The 20,654-nt window shown below is 39.8% G+C and overlaps 1 protein-coding gene across 4 annotated transcripts in view; it reads left to right on the top strand.

Moving 5' to 3' along the window:
* The window catches only part of U2SURP (U2 snRNP associated SURP domain containing), a 42,885-nt gene extending 28,187 nt beyond the window's left edge, over positions 1–14,698 (top strand). For all 4 annotated transcript variants that reach the window (XM_063132151.1, XM_063132150.1, XM_063132149.1 and 1 more), the window contains 9 exons: positions 1,124–1,246; positions 3,257–3,413; positions 4,271–4,366; positions 4,639–4,705; positions 5,605–5,767; positions 6,634–6,744; positions 8,577–8,695; positions 10,868–11,044; positions 12,726–14,698. In XM_063132151.1, the coding sequence (XP_062988221.1) occupies positions 1,124–1,246; positions 3,257–3,413; positions 4,271–4,366; positions 4,639–4,705; positions 5,605–5,767; positions 6,634–6,744; positions 8,577–8,695; positions 10,868–11,044; positions 12,726–12,864 (1,152 nt within the window). In that variant the 3' untranslated portion in view covers positions 12,865–14,698. The remainder of the gene's footprint in view (positions 1–1,123; positions 1,247–3,256; positions 3,414–4,270; positions 4,367–4,638; positions 4,706–5,604; positions 5,768–6,633; positions 6,745–8,576; positions 8,696–10,867; positions 11,045–12,725) is intronic.
* Positions 14,699–20,654: the final 5,956 nt, after the last annotated feature.

The raw sequence follows: 20,654 nt of genomic DNA, 5'->3' as shown, positions 1-20,654 counted from the left end.
AGAATAAATAATAACAGCATAAAAATATATCTTTATGTAAAGGTCCAGGAAAATGAAAAGGTCTTTGCCTGGTGCCAAAAAGATAGTAGTGTAGTGCCAGGGCAAGTCTCTCCGGGGAGAGGATTTCAAAAGGGGGCCACAAATGAGAAGGCCCCAGTGGAGACTTGGATTGTAAACATGGAAAATTCTCCCATATAACAGACTTATTTGAGAAATAAAATTGAGAGACTTAACATTAATAGGCCTGAAAATAGCAGAATGGCTATTTAATAAGATCACTATCCAACACTTAAACTCAGTTCAGACAATTAACTGTCCCCCGTTTATTAATCATGGGTTGTTTGTGACGGTCAAGAGTTGAGGGTACTGGCTCCTGACTGCTCGACTGCTTTCCCTTTGCTAAACAGCTCTGGAACCCACATTCCTGAGTTGTTCATTGTGACATCCAAATCCGGAACTCTGGGCTGTTGAAGGAGAAATAACCCAGAATTTTATCCCATGGTTTGGATGTCATCGCAAACAATCCAGGAATGTATTGTTTAGAAAGTGGGAGCAATCAGAAGCCAGCTCATCTTTCACAAACAACCCATGGTTTATTAACGGTGGGTTGTTTAATTATGCGAACCAGGCTTTAGGCTGAAAGCCTAATGTATGCCAAGTGCTTTCAAACTTACTGCTAGGGTTGAGGCTTTGGCTTAGAGCACTAACTGAATTGCGAACTGTTTCAAGAAGCAATCTGCACGTGCAAGTTACTGTATTTAGTTGGTCCATGATACTTTCCTATTGGCTCATAGCAAAAGAAAATCTTACAAAGTACTCTCTAAACTGAGCTCAATTAAAGTCAGGTTAAAAGGATTTTCAGTTTTTGTAAAAGTGAAATAAAGTTTCTATACTGCTTGCTTTGAAAATAAAATTCAAGCTAAATAGTGCAATCCAGATCCCATTTTAGTCTCTGTCAAGTCTGTTGTTTGTAATGTTTTTTGCACCTAAAGTTAACAGGCCCACCAAAGCCTGTATGAATATTCTGTGAAGGGCACAATGCTAAATTTATAGCCTTGCGCTTTGTATTTTGTTCTTAAAGTACTTCTCAATACAAATGACTAGCATTGTTTACTACTTTTAGCAACGGGTAATGACATGCTTCAGAGCATGGGAAGACTGGGCGATTTATCCAGAACCATTTTTGATCAAACTGCAGAATATTTTCTTGGGGCTTGTAAATATTATTGAAGAAAAGGAACCAGAGGTAAGTTACAGATAAGAGCATTGTTGATACTATTGCTGTGAAAGCAAACAAGAACCTCAAGCCTTCGAGGTAAGGAAAATGTTTGTGGCAGAGGTTTGTTTGAGGATCTTGGACATAAAGGCTTCTTTTGGTTCTCAAATGAAATTTCCCATTGATTTGAGGTTGCATAAACTCAGTTTTTTTCTTGATATGAATGTTAACATTGTCCATACCTTTGCCTTTGAACTAGCTCATTTACAAGTTACGTATTGGAAATTGCTTGGAACCTGAAGCACGTGCATTGCCTCTTTATCAGTATTCAGGTGTGTGTTTGAGTGAGAGGTAGAGAGAATTTTAAAATATCTGAATGTTTAAGAACAGCCTCTCATCTCTTCCATTTTTTATGGTTTCAGTTGGAATTAATAGACTAAAAGGGAATGTGTATAAGGGAATTTGTCTCAAGCTTCTGGAATTTGCTTCAGAAATTGTCAGAATCAAGGATTTCTGATCTGTGGGGCATACTCTGAAGTTTCTTATGGGCGCAAAGAGGAAGGTGTTTTGAGAGTTGCTTAATCTTGTAATTAGAACAGGAGGTACGAATGACTGTAAATAATATGGTGTTAGAAGCTTAAAATCATTCGAATATATGAAGTGCCATGCTGGTTCAGACAAGTCCATCTAGTCCAGCTTTCTGTTCACACAGTGGACAACCAGCTGCTTGTGGGCTACCCAAACCATAAATAGATACTAGTTTGTATTGATTAATGCCAGAGAGGTTATGTGAGACAGTAAAGAGGAGAGGCTAAATCTTGGAGAAAGTTAACATATGGGCTCTGTTAACTATGAAACCCCCAGAATAATATCTCCTCCAAACATATGCCAACATTTTCTGCTTGTTTTGTTCCACTAACCCCAAGTTTTGTGCTGCCACTGAAAGCTTGAAAATGACATACCCTTAAGTGGGGCCTGGTGAATGCTAAACATTCCATTCACACATCACCTCCAAACTTATGCCGAAGCTTTGTGCCACAAATCCTGAGCATTAACCGTGCCTCACCTAAGGCTATGTGTTTTTTGGTGGCGGCACAAAACTCAGTACAAAACCTTGACATAGGTCTGGAGGTGATACGAGAAAGTGGATTTCTCAGTATATTCCAGGCCCCACTAAGGGTATGTCATTTTTATACTTTTGCTGGCAGCACAAAACTTGGGACTTGTGGCACAAAGCAGCACAAAACTTTGACATATGTTTGAAGGAGCTACTAGTTTGAGGATTTTTGTAGTTGACAGAGCCGAACATATGAAATGTTAAGTGTATGTCAAGGAATATGACAGGTTTGCCTGGTTTCTGAAGGAAAACATGGGCACATAAAAGTATCTATGCCTAATATAAAAGAGACAGTTCAGCACGTGCAAAGATTGCTATGTTTTCCTCCACAAGCGAAGAATTGTCTGGTTACTCAACATAAAGACCTTGATGATAATAGTTTCTGGCATCTTCATGACTGAATGTCAAACTACTTTGCATACCTGATATAAGTTTGTGAATGCAGCAAATTCCTATTGATAGTGACTTGCTCACCTGCCACTGCCACTCTTGTAGATCCATATATGCAATACTTTTAGATTGTAAGCCTGTGGGCAGGGACTGTCAAGAAATACTTTTGTAAGCCGCCGTGAGAGCCTTTTTTGGCTGAATGGCGGCATAAAAATCCTTAAATAAAATAAATAAATAAATAAATACAATACGTAAGATATTCTGAAACATCTACTTCTTGAGACTGAAAGCTTGTAGAAATCAATCATATTATGCAGGTGCCATGTGACATTGTATATTGGGGTGCAGGCACAGAGACCTGCTTCTCTTCTGCCCATAAGGAATTGCTGAACTTGTGAATTGGCAGATCTGTTTGCACATGCCTGTGAGTTAAACACATTCTGGAAAAAAGTGTATGTGAAATAAAGCAGTAAACAATTCAAGAAGAATACTAGGTGTATGTAGAAATCTTAAAACGTTTGCTTTGTTTATAGGAAGTACCCGATGATCTTGATGGAGCTCCCATCGAGGAAGAGCTTGACGGTGCTCCGCTAGAAGATGTGGATGGAATTCCAATCGATGTTGCTCCGATTGATGATCTTGATGGAGTCCCTATTAAGACACTTGATGACGACCTTGATGGTGTACCTTGTAAGGAATATCTAAATTTAGTGTGTACTTAGAAACCTGCATTTCCTAGCAGTACATTTTCTGTGTTTAATGTGCAAATGCAAGCACCGTCTCTTATGATAGATTAGTATTTTAATGCAGCATTACTAAGATTTGACAACATGTATTTTTATTAGAAATATGGCTTCTGTAGAATAGGGGAAGAGGTGAAGTGTGTTCATTGTTACTTGTCTGTTTAGCTCAGTTTTTTGTAAAGCAAGAATAATGTATTTTTATTATGTTATTAGGTCATAATAATCTGGGGGCAGAAACCCTTTAATATGTGGTTATCCTGAATGTATCCTATCACTGATAGCTCCGGTGCACAATTATAAGAAGGCAGAAGCTCTGGTTTGGTGACCCCTGTGCACCCAAGAGCACTAATGTGCTTGCTCAGATTCTGCAGAGTTTTCACCAGCTTCTAATGCTGGTTTTGCCCTGATTTTGGGAGTGGGTTCAGATGTTCAGAAGTCTCTCAGAATTATGGTCTTTGTATGTCTACATTTGACGGCTAACTGGCCTTCTCTCTTGGTGTGAATCCCTTACCTATATTCTGAAATTATGTGTTTTTGGGATGATTATACCTTGTGCCCTTCCTGAATGTTCAAGCCTACAATTGTAAACACACTGAGGAGCAAATCCCATTGAACTTCCTGGGATTTGGTTCTGATTAAACATGTATATGGTTTTTTTGCATATCAGCTTTTATATCCAAGTAGGTAAGCTGAAGATTGCATCTTTTAAATAGTTTGTATTTTCAAGTGCCCTAAAGTAGAAAAAGTATACTATGTCATGCCACTTAGGGACTGCACTCATTGCTTAAACCTTTTATTCAACAGTGGATGCTTCTGAAGAATCTAAAAAGAATGAGCCAATTTTCAAAGTTGCCCCTTCAAAGTGGGAAGCAGTGGATGAATCTGCTCTTGAAGCTCAAGGTTAGGGTTATATTAACTTCTGTCACTTCTTTTGTTACAGACATTTCAGTTCAATGGTTTTAGTTTAGTATTTCATGCTGAATATTAATGAAACAGTACTTTAAGCATACTAGAAGACATCACAAGTACTGTTCTTATTCTGAAAGAGTGCCATTAAATAAAAAGTTAGAAATTAACTGAGCTACTCAGAGCAGCTTTTAAAGACTATGTAATTTTAAGAGACATCTGACAGTTTTTTTTTTAATGTAATTGTGAAACGTCTGTCTTTATAGCAGTAACAACATCTAAATGGGAGCTGTTTGATCAGCATGAGGAATCTGAAGAGGAAGAAAATCAAAAGTAAGAATTGAGATGGTTATTCTTTGTTTTGTTTTTAGCCACTGTGACTCTATAGAAGAATAAGGATGGCTTCACAAAAGGCATAGATATGTAGAATTCCCATGCTTCTAGACCCGGGGGAGGGGGAATGTGTTGCCCTTCAGATGGTTTTGGACAGTTAACTCCCTAATCCCTCATCATTGGCTATGTTGGCTAGGCCTGATGAGTTTGCAGTCCAACATCTGGAGGGCCCCATGTTCCCTATCTCTGTTCTATAGCCTCATGTAAGGAGAAACTTGCACATCTCTTGTCGTATCCTCATTAGAGCACACATTTCCTCTGGAAGCATGGATCCAAGTAAGTATCTTATGCAGCATCTATCACTGCTTTTACATCCTGTGAAAACTTCTCTCATTAGTTGCATTTGCAGTTCGAGGTATGTGGGTTAGGATCAGTGTAATGATCAGTGCCAAAACAGCTAAGGGAGATGGCAGGAATGGATTTCTAAATACATTGGGAGCATCCCCATCCATGTTGCTTTGAAGTCAGTCCAGAGTGGATAGACTACGTCCTTATTTGAAAGTGCATCTGTATTCTTTCTGATGTTTCTAATCCACCATGCTTGCCTTGCCCTCTTCTTTGCCTCACTAGAATTTTTTTACAGATCCATACGTAATACTTAACATCAAAATTATATTGTATTATAAGGGAGGATGTAAAAAATCCTCCCTTATAATACAATTATAAGGGAGCAAAGTACATGGATGATGTTTTGTATGTGGGGCTACAATTGACCTTACATAATGACAAAATGCTTTATTAGGATATGCTATACATTGCAAATCTTTCTTAGGAGAGGAAAGATTTGCTCTTCCCTGGAGAATAAATTTGAGAGAATTCATGTACTTCTTGTTTTAAAGCCAAGAAGAAGAAAGTGAAGATGAAGAAGACACTCAGAGTTCAAAATCTGAAGAGCATCACATGTATTCCAATCCTATCAGAGAAGAAATGTCTGATTCAAAGTCTTCAAGCAAGTACTCAGAAATGAGCGAGGAAAAACGTGCCAAACTCAGAGAAATTGAGGTGTGTGTGTGTGTGTGTGAGAGAGAGAGAGACAGAGAGAGAGAGAAACATTGGTACAAAAAGCAATTTTACAAATGGGGAGAGATTATATAAAGAACTCATCATGTTGACTGAATCTTGAAAATCCCTGTTTGGCAACTCTTCACTTAATTTTAATAGTACTTTATTAATAATTTATTATATTTAAGATTTGATTATTTGCACTGTATAGATGGGAAGTGGGCATTAGTTCTATCTGCACCAGGAGTGTGTGTTTGTATGTGAATGTATACAAGCTTAAAGTTGGTTCACATAATACTAAACCATGGTTTGGTGTTAGGTCTAAATGAGTCCAATGTAAATAATGAATCTGGCAGTACAGTACAGCTGTACTGAACTTACATATTTTCATGGAATGTTCTCTAACACGAGAATGTGTTTTTAAAATAACATTCATCGTCTGTCAGTGTGTTAGAGAATTGAGGTTCAAAACGTATCACCATTGAGTTCAGATGCACACTGCTTCCATTGCCTGTAGCGCCTACTTTAAGGAGGAAACCCAAGTGACACTCACTTTGGATAAAACTGGACAGAAAGGCCATCTTTAATTTTTATTTTCAAACCTGATAGAGAGACAAGTTCCAGAGGCTTGTTGTCAATGCCATTCAAAATTTAAGGAGTGGAATGGGATTTAATATGAGTAAAGCTCTTGATTAATTGTACCATTTAATTGAGCTCTCATCATTGAAGAGAAACTTATGAGAATGTAACTAACTCTACGCCCTAGGGTTGAAACAAAGTAAATAAAAACCTAATCCATATTTTGTGTATGTTACATCTTTTAAAAAATAGCACATATAATACTGTTCATATGTATATTTTTACAGTTGAAGGTAATGAAGTTTCAGGATGAATTGGAATCTGGGAAAAGACCCAAGAAGCAAGGCCAGAGTCTTCAGGAACAGGTTGAACATTACCGTGACAAACTCCTCCAGAGAGTAAGTAGTGTTATTGTTTGGGTTTTCTCTAAAGGTTAATTTGAAAATGTCACATAATGCATTGCTTTTTATAATGAGACCTGTCTTCCACGTAATAAACTTGCATAAGGAGCAGTGAGCCTTAGGACCCCCACCCACACACATCTTGAAGGAAGAGATTAGATGCAATGAGAAACTCTGGTATTTAAAAAAGCAGATGCTTTCAAACTGGGTGGATGTCTGGTTGGTTTGAACTATGGTTTATTAATACAGGATCATAAATTGCATCCTAGCTTAGTTGAGCAAACCATACTTTAAACCAAGTAGAGTTCCCCAGTTTGGATGTAATGAGGAACTCGGAGTTTAAAAGAGGGAGAGAAAGCATCTGGTCTCCTCACAACCACGCCATGATTTTAAAGGTGGTTTCTAATGTTTTGCCATGGCTTTTATTTATTTAGGATTTGTTTTCTGAATTTTGATAAACTATCACATTTGCTTTCAGAAAAGCGGTATAGAATTACAGTAAATAAATAATTGCAAAGGAGGAAGGCAGGGCATGCGAGCACAAGACTCACTCCTGCTTATGCATGTTACGCAGAACAGATGCTTTCTCTCTCTTCCTCTTTTAAACTCCGAGTTCCTCATTACATCCAAACTGGGGAACTCTAGCTGCTGCCAAACAGTGTAGACAACACTGAGCTAGATGGACTTAGAGACTGACTCAGTGTAAGGCAGTTTCCCTTGCCATTTTCAGACATAAGGCAAATCTATGGGTCTCCTCACAACCACGCCATGATTTTAAAGGTGGTTTCTAATGTTTTGCCATGGTTTTTATTTATTTAGGATTTGTTTTCTGAATTTTGATAAACTATCACATTTGCTTTCAGAAAAGCGGTATAGAATTACAGTAAATAAATAATTGCAAAGGAGGAAGGCAGGGTATGCGAGCACAAGACTCACTCCTGCTTATGCATGTTAAGCAGAACCATAGATTTGCCTTATGTCTGAAAATGGCAAGGGAAACTGCCTTACACTGAGTCAGTCTCTAAGTCCATTTAGCTCAGTATTGTCTACACTGTTTGGCAGCAGCTCCCCAGGCCTGGAGATGCTGAAGGCTGAATGTGTGTCCTTTTGCATGTGCTCTTCCACCTAGCTATATAGAACATGGCCTAAGGTTCAGATCATAAATTAGGTATGCTAGGGGAAAAATCATAAATAGCCTGTCACATTGATATCCCACCATTTTATCCTCACAACAACCCTGCAAGTAGGTTAGGCTGAGAGTCAGTAACTGGCCCAGAGTCACCCAGTGAGCTTCATGGCTGAGTGAGAACTTGAACCCAGGTCTCCCCAACCCCAATTTTGTGTTTGAAAAGTGGATATTTACATTCTTTCTTGTAAAGCTTTGACTGTAGGGAAAGAGCTGTAGCTAAGTGGTAGATAGCATGATTCCTTGGTTCAGTCCCTGGCACCTACAGGCACGGCTGGGAAAGACGCTTGGAGTTTCTAGTTGCAAATGCCATTATTATGTATTTTATGGTGTTTTCCATTTGTGTTGTACCCCACCTCGATCCAGAGGGAGAGGCCGGTGGTTGTTGTTGTTATTATTTTGTGGTTTTTTGGTTAAAAATTCACAATAAAAAATTGATATATAATGAAATCCTGAAGAGTTGCTGTCAGTAAGTGTAGGCAATACTGATACAGCATAAGGCAGCTTCCAATGTTCCTATTTCTTTTAACATTCATTTAATGCTTTGACTCTGTTTTTGAAAATGAATTAACACTAACGGGTTTACTTGCAGTTTAGGATAAATCCTAAATGGTTTAATGTGCTCAATTACTTTTAAATCTAGGAGAAGGAAAAGGAATTGGAGAGAGAAAGGGAAAGAGACAAGAAGGACAAAGAGAAATCTGAATCCAGATCCAAAGAGAAGAAGGAAAAAGAGGAATGTACACCAACAAGGAAAGAGAGGTATAGAATTTAAGTAGACTAGCTCCTCCTTCTTGCAACTAAATCTGTAACCAAGCCTAAGCACATGTAACTGAGATAGTCACACATTCTATTCCTGTTTTACCCCTGCCCTTCCTCAGTTTCCCTATGTCTAAAGCTCCTTGAGGTATGGCTCCATCGTTTTGTCCTCTGCAAAGCTCCATGATGATGATGGTGCATCATCATCATCATCATCATCATCATCATCATCCAGAATCCACAAATAAAGAACAATCATACAAATATCTTAGGGAGGAAGAGCTAGTTCCTGAAACAGAAGGATTCCTAATAGCCATAGAGGATCAAGTATAGCAACCAAGAACTACCAAAAATACATCATAAAAGATAACAGTGTAACAACAGATTCATGTAGGAAATGTCATCAATCCCAAGAAATGATAGTCTATATAACAGGAGGATGTAAAATTCTGGCAGGAATGGACTGTACGAAGAGATACAGTACAACAGCAAAAATAATTCAACAGCTGGCCATCAAATTCAACCTCATCAAACAACCTACACCATACTATACATGCTCACCCAAAACAATCTTGGAAAATGCAGATCATAAAATATACTGACAGAACAATTCATATGGACAAGACGTACTTTGCAACCAACCAGACATAACAGTTATAGACAAAAAAGAAAAACACACCTGCCTCATTGACATAGCAATACTTAATGACAAAAACGTTGTAGAAAAGGAAGTAGAAGGGAACGAAAAATATACACCACTGGATATGTAGGTTAAAGAGCAAAGTTATAATTATTCCATTAGTCATATCAGTCACCGGCATCGCATCAATTATTTTTTACAGAAAATCTTCAGAAGCTGGGCCTACCAAATTACATGCACACCAGCATCCACAAAGCAGTCATACTTAAAACATCATCATCATCATCGTTATCATCATCATCGTCATATTTCTTACCCGCCTCTCCGATTGGATCGAGGCGGGGAACAACAGCAAGCATAAAATACATAAAATACTAATTAAAAACATAGTATACACTATTAAAAAAACACATACACAATAGTCAGGAAATTTCTGAATCAGTAAAAGACAGCATGGCTTGGCAAAGCCCTTCATGTTGGTCTAGAAAACCTGCCACGAGCAGGAAAAGAGTGATGATGATGATAATGATGATCATGATCATCATATTTTCATTGTAGACGTACGAATGACCTATATTTTACGATCAAATTCTTTTTCTGGGCCCCATCAACTTTAATATTTTAATGACAAAACTTCAGCCTCTGCCATATACTTGAAAATGTTGTTTTCAGTAGGATAAGAGTACATAGTATTCTTAAATGTCATTCTTTTTTTGTGAAAAAAAAAATAGAACAGTATGGTTCTTGCAAGTTTTGTCGGCATTTATGGTAACAAATGCTAAAGAATTTTAGCATTTAAAACAAAATAATTGAGTTAGCTAATCAGCTGTGTTAACCAAATGCAACCATTTTAAAAGGAAACATTTAAAGTAATTATTTTTAGAACATATTTTTTTCAAGGTACAAATGACACTCCTGTATGCCCACATACCACATAATAACGACAAACTTTCAATTTAAAGGGCAGGTCCCAAAATTAGGGCTGTCCCCCCAAGACATTTTACTGCCTGAGGCACAGCAGCAAATGGTAGTCAAGGTACAGACTACTGAAAGCCAGCCAGAGTTTGGCAGAAAATCCCACAAACACCTCATCCCATCCCTGGCAGTAAAAATACAACCACAACCAGTTCCATAGCTAACAATTTGCTGCCCTTTCATTATGCCCCAAATCTTTTGCCCGAGGTGGCAGCTTCACTCTGCCTAATTTTAACCACATTCAAATATTATTACTGATAATGGCAATTCAATTAGGAGCACCTGAAATGTATTGTGCCAATTATCTCCAGATATTTCAAGTTTTCTGATTATTATTTTGGATGGATAGTTAAATTTAATGATCCCCCCCCCCCAACTTTATTTAAACATGCAGTTTGGCCTTAATTTGTTCAGTGCTTGCTGTTGTATGTGCATAAGGGGATTTCGAATATTTATGGATTGAGTGTTATTAAAGCAACTGTTAGATGGAAGACTTTTATTTGGTGAGGCAACAGACATCTTTGTGTGGATGGTCATCACTTCTGTTGTTCTTGCAAAAGGAAAAGGCGACACAGCACATCACCCAGTCCGTCCCGCAGCAGCGGAAGTAGGCGAGCGAAATCACCGTCGCCAAAATCGGAGCGCTCCGAGCGATCTGAACGATCCCACAAAGAAAGCTCACGTTCCAGATCCTCTCACAAGGATTCTCCCAGAGATGCCAGTAAAAAAGCCAAAAGGTAAAGCAGATGGTTTCCAGGAATTCATTTTGTTATTAACATTTACAATTCCTTATTGAGATTTTTATTTCGTTATGGAACTATGTAACATTGAAACATACGCAGCTGTGGGTCTATCTAGCCTAGTGTTGTTGACACTAACTGGCACCACTCTCCAGAGTTTCAGGCAAGGGGTTTTCCAGCCCTACCTGGAGATGCTGGAGATTGAACCTGGGGCCTTCTGAATGGAAAGCATCTTGCTCAGTCACTGAACTATGGCCCTTCCTTCCAGTGACCTGGTTCACACGTAACAAGAAGCCACTGTGGGTGAACTTCCCTATGGGGCTTCTCATTGCGGCAGTGGCAACCAAGTTGAACGTTCGGACCATAGTAGGGGTACATGGCATTCTTGTTATGTTCAAACCTGGCAAGGGTGGGTTGTTGGGGTGATTGACAAGCCACTCAGAAACCATGGGCTGTTTTAGGGTTGTGGGTGGCTTGTCAGCCACCCCAATAACCCACCCTTACCAGGTTTGCATGTAACAAGGACCTATGGTACACCCTTGCCACGCCCTGTATTGTGGTATACGCTGCAACAAAAAGCTCTATGGGTAAATTCACCCATGATGGCTTCTTTTCACCTGCCAATGTAGTTGACAGAGCAATTTTGTGCTCTGGAGGTAAGCCCTATGTCATTCAGTGAAACTTACTTCCAGGTAGCTGTGTATAGGATTGCAATGGTAGTGAGATACACAAGACTACTGAATATGGTTTTAAAGTCATATTAATGATGGTATTAAAACATGCACAATGTATAAAGCAAGCCCATAATACCAGAGATGAGAGAGACAGGCATGCTGAGAGAATTGAATGAATTAGACGAAAGGAAATCGACTTCAGTGGAGCTGCTCATTGCAGGGAATTGGAGGTCTGAGGGCTTTGGGGTCAATTGGAAACTGAAGTGAGAAAGGATTAGGCCTGTTCAGACAATGCACTAAAGCACGGTTAGGCCGCTAACCCCTTTGTAGCAAACCTTTAAACGTGGTTATATAGCCACCATGGTTCCCAAGACACACTAAGTTATAATGTTTAGCTCAAAATGCTTAACCACCGGGGCTTATTGTAATATCTGAACAGGGCCTTTGAAACATTTTATATAAGAAGAAAACTGATGGAAAAGGGACATATATTTATTTATTTATTACATTTATATACCGCCCCATAGCCGAAGCGCTCTGGGCGGTTTTCAAAGATTAAAACACTGAATATTAAAACCGATATAAACAATTTACATTAGCTTGGATCCAGACTTTTCTTCTACTGGTGAAAGTGGGCATTCCTAGCGGTTCCATATGGACATGGTGTCCACTTGAGCCCTCTTGAAATAGAGCCTTCAATGTATTGTCTCCCTTTCTGTGAAACTCATGTTGTCCGGCAGGCACTGGTGGCCTTCCCTGACTTACCAGCTGCAGTTTAATTGTCATAATTAGATTTTAAAGATTTTTATTTTGTATTTTGATTCCACCCCTTTATTGTTTACCACCCAGGAATTTTGGGGTATGTAGAGTGGCATATACATCTTATAAATAAATAAATCTGGAATTAAATTTTAACTCTTCCTGCAAAACAATATGAACGGGGTCGTGGTTGGCAGAAAGAAATCAAATGAGAAATCTATTGACATTAGTCAATTTATTTTTAGGTCACCCTCTGGCTCAAGGACGCCTAAAAGATCAAGAAGGTCACGATCCAGATCACCTAAAAAGTCAGGGAAAAAATCCAGGTCTCAGTCCCGTTCTCCACACAGATCCCACAAGAAGTCAAAGAAGAGCAAACACTGACAAACTGTTAATTTTTATGATGCTGTCACTTACTGGAAATGCGGTTTTGTTTTTGTGCCTGAACAGTCTGTTTGAAAAACAAAACAAAACAAAAAAAAGCATTCCTTTTTTTTTTTTTGGTGAATGCACGTGTATACTTATGAGTAACTGCATCGGTAAACCTGTCATTGTTTTATATTGTACAAAATACCTACATTGTGGCTACTTCCCAAGATGAGATTTTGTGTTTAGAAACTTCATCTGAAATCTGTGTAACTGATCTGCTGGCAGTAGTGATATTTTGTTTTAGAATGTTGTGAGTTAGGAAAGGAAAAACACAACTGTTTCCCTCACCCTCCCTTTTTTTTGTAGCTTTGACAACTTGAATTAGATTTCAAATAAAATCTGAAAAGAAAATATTAAAAATTGTGTTTTTTTGCCCAACTGACACGAATTCTCCCCTCACGTATCCTCCAAGCCATAGGTTCCCGACACACCAAGCTGCCAGGATTCTTCCACATAGTAGGCAGGTTAGAGAACACTTCCATAAATATTTTCATTTGACACTATGGCCTTGTTCAGACAACACGCTAAACCATGCTGCTTAACCACAAAATCGTTAAGGGAATGCATGCATTCCCTTAACCATTTTGTGGTTAAGCAGCATGGTTTAGCGTGTTGTCTGAACCAGGCCTATGTTTTACTTAATACAGGAACATTGTAGCAGCTTTGCAGTATAGATTATGTGCTTAAATGTTAGTTTGGGGCAATAGCTTGAATTTCCAATCATAGCCTGCAGGCATGTTAAGGAGCCTTATCCTCTGCCTGCCTTATGGTCTAACTTTAGAGTCTGGCAGCCAGAATGAATTTCATGATGATTCTTTCCAGAGAGATCAGGTCTGCTTCTTCCCTACCTCCTAATCCAGGTGATGGCAATTGCTTTGCTGGAGAGACATTATTGTTGTAGCTCCTCCTTACGTATGTGGCGCTATAGATGTTAGAGCAACAAAATACACGTCGTAAAGGAGGAGGAATGGGGTGCAGATAAACCCAAATTTAAGGCACTGCTCCTATGGCCTCATCTTTTTGCCCATAAGTCTCCCTTCCCCCATTTCTCTTGCCCTATACATCTCTTGAGCCATTCATAACAGCAACGGCACATTAACGACTGGGCTAGATTTTAAATTTCAACCAAATGAATGAGGGTACTTTTAATATATATATTTCTGGGAATATACTGTACAGGTGCTCAGTGCATACAGTGATTTCTTCCTGCCTCTCAGATGTGAAACTTGAGGGTCTCGTTTGAAAAACATTTCTTTCATAGGAATTTTGCAAGCTATACAGTTTTTCATTGAATGCAATGATCTCTCAGTTGACAACTTAGATGAAATGGCATAGTATTAAGTGTGTAAATTTCTTTTCATGAAAGTAACGAAAAGAAAACGGAAGCTACAATCCCCCTCCTAACAAATACTCTCAGAATAATCATAACTAAAGAACACATAATGAATTGTCTTTATAAAGTGGGTTTTATTCCTGAAGGTGACCTTGTAAATGCATTTTTGTACTGAATTCATCCTTTGGCTGTGAAAAGTGTTGAAAAAGAGTAGCAGAAATTAGATTTTTTAACTTGTATCTTTTTCTAATATACTTGTATTCCTCCCCCCTTCTCCTCCCCTAATTTTGAATGCCCTTTTGTTTTGAACCTGCTTTTCTCTTTTGGCATTGATATAACATAGCACCTCCTCTGGGTCACTTAACTTTTTTTCCATGAAAGAAAAATCACAAAGGTTCACTGTTTGTTTCCTGGAGGAGTGGGTGGATTGTAATAAAAATGCAAAGTTTAAAGGGACCTCGACTCTGGTGAAGTGTTATTTTTAACTGTAATTATGTTGCTTACTGAGAGCTGGGTGCTCTGTTCTCCTAAACATGGGACTTGTAAGAGGTATAAATGAAAATTCAAACTTGTACACATCACAAAAGGTCATGGGCTCTCCCACACAGGAGGCCTTCAAGAGGCAGCTGGATAACCATCTGTCGGGGATGCTTTAAGGTGGATTCCTGCATTGAGCAGGGGGTTGGACTCGATGGCCTTATAGGCCTCTTCCAACTCTTCTATGATTCTATGTACACTTTTTCCTTTGACTTAAACATCCTTTCTCTCAAGTGCTTCATCCACGCTCATAGAAGTTCTGCTGATCTTTCATTCCTGCCGATCTTGTTAATCTATTAAAACATGTTCAATTGGTTAATATAACCAATGAGTCAAGTAAAAATTTTATAGCCCTAGGGTTGTATCCAATGTTAGCCCTATTTAGAGTAGACCCATTCAAATAAATGGGGCTTAAGTTAGCCTAAGATTGGCTACAACCCCAAATTCTCATTTTTATTTTTAATTTCTGCATTAACATGCATCCTTTCTTCCAAAGCAATATAGAATTTTAAATATTTAAAAACAAAAAGTACAAAACAAGAGACCTTGCTCAGGCTGATAGTGGTCTGCCTGGGCTAGTCTACTGCCCTCCCACAGGGTGCATAGATAGAAGTAGCCCCGGGCAAATGAGGGAGAAGGCAGTCCAAATGAACTTCCTTGGCATTGATGTGATTACACTTACATCCCGCCTTTTCCTCTTAATTTGGCATGCATAGTTTCCCCCATAACCCAACTTTATTCTCAGAACAATCCCATGAGGTACGTTAGTCTGAGAGATAGCGACTGGCCCAAGTTCAACCCGTGAGTTTCATGGCTGGAGTTTGGATAACGGGTCGTATTTATCTGGCCTAGTGCTAATGAAACGGTATACAAACATGCAGTGTAACTAGTGTTTTCTAAGGCAATGGGGGGAAAGTGGAAATTCGTGCCAAATTTTAGCAGCAAATTGCTTGTTTCCCCCATTGCCCTAGCAGTCGTTAGCTATGTTGTGCATATCCTAGCACAGCCTTCCTCAACCTGGAGCGCTCCAGATGTGTTGGACTGCACCTCCCAGAATGCCCCAGCCAGAGCTGGCTGGGGCATTCTGGGAGTTGTAGTCCAACACATCTGGAGCACCCCAGGTTGAGGAAGGCTGTGCCTAGCGCAAGGTCATTAGGGCTAGCGAGGGAACACAGACCCTTTAACCTGTGTCTCCTCTCAAGGTCTCTCATTTTTGGTGCATTACATTCAATATATTCATATGTGAATGGGTGTGGGATAACTACACAAATTCAAGATTTGAAAAATGCTAATCCCACAATTCTAAAAGGAGTTACTGCATATCTGCAGGGATGCAAAGGTTAATACATGAACACTGAAGGGCAAAACTGAAATGAATATCCAAAAGAATTGTTTTGCATACATCCTTAGAGATGATTTCTACCTTTTCAGTATTGTATTTTAGAATTTAAAGTGCTGGAGGAACTTCAAATATAAACATGGAACTCATCTGAATATTAGTGAGCAGTGTCTTTAATGTTAATAGCTAATCAAATTGCAAGCTGAAAATGATAGGCCTTATAACAGCATGATGGAGGGCAAATCAATTCGTTTTATATTTGTGCTTGCTCTTGGCAGCTTATAAGAGTTATTTGGCTCACGTTTCCCTCTTTTTGTTCTCTCCCAATTTCTAATACCACGAAAGCTCATTGTTAATGATAGCCATCGAAAAGCTAATATCTCTTAAACTTGGATAGTCATTATGGTTCATTTTAAAAAAATAGTAATCTTTTAATAGTGTTTGTCTTAATACATGCAGCTTGCCTTTGTTAATATGATATAAAGAAAATAGCATCTTTTATGTGTAGGGAATGGGTTTACTGCTAGGTGTAAACCTCTCAGAAACCCTAGGGCCTATTGCAAGACTTTTTTGTTTTAAGAGGAATTTGTAAGGGTGGGGTGGGGGTGAGTGAGAGGTGGAGAGAGAAAAACTTGTAAACATGGCAGCAAGTGAGGTTCACATGAAACACCAAGTTCATATATAATGCCATATTGTATGCTTCCTGTAACCCCTCTTCTCTCATCATGTTTTCTATTTAATTAGTTCCTGGCTTAGTGGTCAAACTGCCAAACTGTGGTTTGTGCTTACCCTGCAAACTAGGATTGACACAACGATAAAAATCCTGATTTGTAGGGCATGGTGTACCAGTTGTGACTATGGTTCATCGCCCACACACTGAGCAAACCTAAACTTGCTGAGCCTTTAGCGAGGTTATGGCCTGTTGTGCCTTCTGATCGCAACCCTGGCCTTAACATATGAACCGGCCTGTGGTGTCTTTAAAGCTCAAACACACCTTTCTCTTGTTTACATGTTTTGTTTAAATGTCTTAGAGCTGGTGCAGATTTCCTTGCTACTGGTTTACCCATGCATCTTTGTTGGCCACAATCCCTTCAGAGAACTGGACCGCAGGCAAGGAATCTGGCTCTGCTTCTGGTGGGCCTGCCTTTGATGAAGAGAGCATGACTTCATTATGTTTGTCCCTAGTTTCCCCTAGGACATCCTTGAGTGCCTGTTCTCCAAACAGCCAGGTGCCCTGCAAGAGGACTGAGGCAATAGAACAGGATGCTGCATTCACATTCCAATGCAAGAGCCTAATGGATTTCCTGGTAACTTTGGTGACTACTATTGCCGCAAACTGAACAGATGGAGACCTACAAGGTGTTGGCAATAAAGGCAGAAACTTTTGCCAATTATATTAAGGCCATAGGCAAGGTGGCTGCTTTGTCTTGAGTAATGTCTTCTATCCACAACAGAGAAGCCCTGGTGAAGGCAGATGAGGAGAAGGAGAGCTACTGCCCAATGGGCCTTCTGAAAAGTGAAATCAGAGTGTCTTTCTCAGGAACCTTTGAGTAGAGTGTTGCCATCTTTAGGCACCATCATTCTTGCTCGCTAGGCTGCAACCAGGGATACTTTCAAATCTTCCATGGCTTGCTGTAGAAGGGAATAAACCTTTGACCAATATTAGTGGCTTTTCTTTTTTATTCTGGATGGGAGCGAATGTTCTGTTTTTATTAAGTCATCAAAAGAAGTTAGGAAGGGATCTTATACTGTGGACATTTTAGATTTGGGTAACACAGATGGACCTCAAGATGTTGGCTATGTGGATTCTTGTGCAGCAGCTGTAGACCGCAGATGGGGAACCTACAAATTCAGCAGGACTGTTTTGTCCCCTGACTTCATCCAGCTTCTGGGGGGTGTCCTGGGGAGGAATCTGCCCACCCTGGGGCTGGAACAATTCCCCACTCCTGCTGTAGACCTAAAGATAACATGGCTTTAGAGAGCAGAGACAGAAAATCATGGTTATTAAACTGTCGAGTTATGTGAGTAATCTAACAGACTATTATCTGACCACCCTTTCTTTTTGAAGGTGGGTGGAATAACTGCATTTGTAGTGGCAAGGCTCTATAATGAGTTGATAATTTTCCAGATGTCAGCAGAAGTGCATCGAGGGAGTCAGCCTCCAATTCTTCAAAGGAGCGGAGGACTGTCGTCTTCACCCGCTTAGATGGTTTAGATTTAAAAACTTTCCCTGTCTTTTTTCTAGAAAGGGGAGAGGGGGAAGAGAGGTGAGGAAGGCTCAGCTTGTCTGCTTTGTTTCTGGGAACGACTGTCCCTGTTTTGTTGTGGGAGCTGGTCAGTCAGATTGCTGATTACAGCTTGTTTAAATTTTTGTAGAAACTGGCCCTGAAAATAAATGAAGGACAACCCAGAGCAATCAGCCTTACGAGAGGAAGGTAAGCCCAAAGGATCCACAGCAGAATTGACAGAGACTGAGGGAAGATCTGTAGATTGATTAGAAAAATGTGTCCCTTTTCGGTGGTTTGCTTAGACAGAGCTAGCTCTGCAGGATTTTCTTGCATCGTCTTCCATCTGATGGTCAGAATCAGAATTGCAAGGAATATCATCCAAGATGGCGCTGCACTTTGATATGGGGATTGGATTAAAGGACTGCCTCCCAGAGCCCTGTGCTGGAATACTGCTCTGTTTCACCTGTTGAAGGTTGTAGCCCCTTTGGCTGTTGCTGGAGATGCTCTTTTGCCAGGTTGTCACCCTGAAGGTGGCAATGGTCAGCATGTATAGATTCTGGGTTGTGAAGGCTGCTGCCTGCTTTGTGACTGAATGGATTTGCATGCTGGGCATACTTGCAGCAGGACACCGTGTAGCAGCCAGAGTGGTTTGCTTAATGCCTCTGAACATGCAGACATGCTGTGTTTTCTTTTTGCTTTGCAGGCTTGGAAGCGGTGCTCTTCCCTGTCTGGGTCATGGCCCAGAAGAAGGAAGAAGAGATGACACCAAAGGTAAAAGAGACGTCGAGAACATCTTTAAAGTAACAAGGCAGGAAGGAATAAAGAGAGTGAAACCTGGATCAAGAAGAAAGTAAGAAAGTTTAATAAGTTATAAGAGATAGTATTAGAAGCCAAATGCTGGAAGACAAGAGCTAAAGGCAGCAAGCTTTGCCCTGAGCAACAGCAGGCAAAGAATTGGTGAGGAGTCTCACAGCACCGACCTACTCTTGAAATCTAGGTCACATAATTGCTGCCTTTCCTGGGTGGTAGTAAGAGACACCCCACTCATGGATGTCTCCTTCACACCAAATGGAGAATTATGGACTTTCTACTTCTAAGTAGGTAAATGCTGCTGATTGGAAATAGGACACCCTAGATGCCATATGGCTTCATGTATTCATCTTCTGGACCTTCCAAGGAACCCAAAATGGCTAATGTGGTCCGCCTCTCCATTTTATCTTTGCAATAATCCTGTGAGGTATGTTAGGCTGAGCAGGGCTGGATTAAGGCCAGCTGATGCCCTAAGTACAGCCCAATAATGGTGCCCTCTTGGCCCTTCTATTGCTTAGCCGGCAAGGCATTAAGACTCAATAAGTGCTGAAGGTGAAATAAGACATTAAAACCTCAAGGCCATCTCCCATGCCAGAACACACACCTCTGTTAAATATAAACTGTTTTTATTATATTTATTTAACACTAAATAGCAGCAAGCAATATATGCCAATTACTTACTTATAACTAGGGAAACAGGCTGTTCCGGTCTGAGGAGGGAGGTCTTCCATGGTAGCTCTCGGAACTACCAACAATTATTTTAGTATTCTTTTTTTAACTTGACCGATTTTAGCTCTCTTTTTTCTTACAAGCCTTGAACAGTCGGGAGCAAGCCTTAAACTGGGGCTGGGGCGGCCCCACTCTGTCGTAATCAGCACATAAGTTCCTTTTGCTGGGACCTGGAGGCGATGGGAATTGTAGTTTTAACCCATTATGGAGTCCGCTAGGTTGGAAAACGCTGGTCTAAATCTTACTGCAGAAAAGAAAGAAGCTGGAGGAAGGGAAGTGCTAACAGGAGTGGATTTGTGTGTGGAAGGACAGATCAGTTTTCTCCAAAATAAATAAATCCTGCGCTGACAATTCACATCGGCTCTAGTCAAACAAACGAACAAAAAACTAGATCCTGCCAGCTTGAAAACTGCCCATCCTTTCCGTACACAACAGGGAGAACTCAGAACCCCTGTGGGGAGGAATCTATTTATATTATTAGATTGTAAGCCTATGCGGCAGAGTCTTGCTATTTACTGTTTTACTCTGTACAGCACCATGTACATTGATGGTGCTATATAAATAATAATAATAATAATAATAATAATAATAACATTTTATCTTGTATTTTTTTAAAAAACAAAACAAAACAAAAAAACTGGCAGCCTCTCAGAAGGAGGAAGGCTGTGCGGTATTTTGACCTCCTCTGTTTCTATATTGCAGAGTTGTTGTTTTTAACTTTTTAACTTTTTAATGTTTTACTTGCTGCTGTGGAGCCGTGGAATTTTAA

This window comes from Elgaria multicarinata, chromosome 8 (genome assembly GCF_023053635.1).
Source record: "Elgaria multicarinata webbii isolate HBS135686 ecotype San Diego chromosome 8, rElgMul1.1.pri, whole genome shotgun sequence".
In the NCBI taxonomy this organism is placed as follows: Eukaryota; Metazoa; Chordata; class Lepidosauria; order Squamata; family Anguidae; genus Elgaria; species Elgaria multicarinata.
This window is presented reverse-complemented; position numbering and strand designations above follow the sequence as displayed.